At 45.1% G+C, this 2,515-nt stretch overlaps 1 protein-coding gene across 1 annotated transcript in view; it reads right to left on the bottom strand.

Moving 5' to 3' along the window:
* Positions 1–2,515, bottom strand: part of FAM76A (family with sequence similarity 76, member A) — a 63,011-nt gene that overhangs the window by 59,505 nt on the left and 991 nt on the right. Inside the window, exon 2 of the mRNA XM_011981758.1 lies at positions 1,309–1,373. Within this exon, the coding sequence (XP_011837148.1) occupies positions 1,309–1,373 (65 nt within the window). The remainder of the gene's footprint in view (positions 1–1,308; positions 1,374–2,515) is intronic.

Here is a 2,515-nt window from a genome sequence, read left to right as displayed (position 1 = left end):
AGTAGCTGGGACTACAGGTGCATGCCACCACGCCCAGCTTATTTTTTTTAGTAGAGACTGGGTTTCATCCTGTTAGCCAGGATGGTCTCGATCTCCTGACCTCCTGATCCGCCCGCTTCAGTCTCCCAAAGTGTTGGGATTACAGGCGTGAGCCACCGCACCCGGCCCATTTCACACTTTTAAAAATGAGATTTGTCCAGGCATGGTAGCTCACGCCTGTAATTCCAACATCTTGAGAGGCTAAGGAGGAAGGAATCACTTGGGCCCAGGAGTAAGAGACCAGCCTGGGTAACATGGCAAAATCCTCTCTCTACAAAAATTAAAAAATTAGCTGGGCATGGTGGCACACACCTGTGGTCCCAGTTACTTTGTAGGCTGAGGTGAGAGGATCACTTGGGCCTGGGAGGTCCAGGCTGCAGTGAGCCATGATGGCTCCACTGCACTCCAACCTTGCTGGCAGAGAGAGACTCTGTTTCAAACAAAAAAAGAGATTTGCCCAAGGAAAAGTGTAATGGCAAGTGAGTTTCAAATGTGACTAGAGCTAACAAACTCTTATCAGGATTGTCACATTTCCAAAAGTATCTTCTTTGGGCTTATACACTCTTCAATCTCTGTATATGTACATATTGAAACATGAAGCTCATGTTTTACTGTTGTGGGATTGGTTTCTTCTTGTCAGAAAGATTATAACCACAATATAAAATGATCAAGGGTCTTAAAAAGAACTTTAAGAATTTAAGCAGGCCGGGCGTGGTGGCTCACGCCTGTAATCCCAGCACTTTGGGAGGCTGAGGCAGGTGGATCATGAGGTCAGGAGTTCAAGACCAACCTGGCCAAGATAGTGAAACCCCGTCTCTACTAAAAATACAAAAAAACTAGGTGGGCGTGGTAGAAGGCACCTGTAATCTCAGCTACTCGGGAGACTGGGGCATGAGAATTGCTTGAACCTGGGAGGCAGGGGTTGCAGTGAGCCGAGATCACGCCACTGCATTCCAGCCTGGGTGACAGAGCGAGATTCCGTCTCAAAAAAAAAAAAAAAAGTTTTAAGCAAACAATAGATAATAACTAGGAAACAATGTATGTATTATATACCCTTCATTGTATATCTCATCCCACACACAAACTAACTCAAGATGGATCACAGACCTAAATATTTAGCAATTATAGTCTGTATATAATGTGATTGATTACAGATTTGTATGTTACAATGCAACTGATTACAGATCTGTACATGAAATGCAATCAATTATAGATTTTAAAAGGAAAAAAGCCTATTAATAGTATCTTTCATGGTCAACAAAACTCTACCTCTCCTGCTGGTACTCAGTCCTGCAGTAGGTGCACTTCACAACAGGGTGTGCAATCCGACATTCCTGAAATGAAATGAGGATATAATTTTAAAAGGCAGTCACAAATGGAAACAGCCTTCAGTAGGAAACCGACCTGGGTACTATTTCTAGCATAGCTACTATGCTTGAGTGAGTCACTTAAACTTTCTGGGCCTTACTTTTCTCCTCTGTAATACTGGCATCACCTCCCTACTGTTGATGTGGGAGTTAAGTAAGAACTTACATGGATTATATGGAACTGGCTATAAATTGTAAAACAAACATATATATGAATAAGCCCCCAGACTGGGAATCAGAAACCCTGAATTCCAGGCCTGGTTCTTCTGCCACTGTGTGATTTTGAGGTTTACTTGTGAAATGAAAGTGCTGGATTAAAATTATTATTATTTATATATACATAACTTCCTTAAAATCATATATACATATTTTGAGGCCAAAAAGGGCACTCAAGCACTTGCATTCCCTCAGACCTGGTATATAAAGACTGGCAAATGGAAAGTCATGACCATCTGAGGCAAAAGTGACAATTATGAGTTATCCAAATCAGAGACACAAACTCTGGATTATTGGGAATACCCCAACATTGTTCTTCAGACAGTTTAGTGACTTTTTAACTGTTGCCTCACAGCACCTCTAGTCACTTAAAAAGTCAAAGTGGGATGAAGCAACTTAAAAGAAAAAGAAGTTGGACCTTCAGGAGTAAAAACTGAGCAGCAGCTAGTTAGGGAAGACCGAAGACCCCAATTGGATGCTGAGAAGTGATCCCTCGGATCTGTGAGCCAGAATGTGGGGTTTTTTAAAAAATAAAGCCTTGCTGCCTCCGACTCTGAGACTGGCCGAAAAGTGCGGGGCTTAAAGAAAAAAAACAAGCCTTGCTACCTCCGATTCTGTAACTGGTCGAGAAGTGCCCGTGAGGAGCCCGAGTTCGACACACTCCTCCCAGGCAGCACCCAACTTTGGAGTTCAGTCCCAGGAGGGACAGGAGGTCCCCTCGTCTGTGACCAGGGAGACCGCGGCGGCCGGGGAGGCAGCGCAAAGGCATCCCGAGGGCGACCAGTCAGGGCAAGCAGAGGACCCGCTGTCCCTCCCCCGACCTCACGGGGTCCGAGAACAATCCCCGCGGTTGCTAAGCACCCGGACACGCCGGCCGCGGGAGCGTGGACCCG

Source organism: Mandrillus leucophaeus, unplaced genomic scaffold (assembly GCF_000951045.1).
Source record: "Mandrillus leucophaeus isolate KB7577 unplaced genomic scaffold, Mleu.le_1.0 Scaffold23, whole genome shotgun sequence".
Classification (NCBI taxonomy): Eukaryota; Metazoa; Chordata; class Mammalia; order Primates; family Cercopithecidae; genus Mandrillus; species Mandrillus leucophaeus.
The sequence above is the reverse complement of the archived record's forward strand: the minus strand, read 5'-3'. Positions and strand labels throughout refer to the sequence as shown.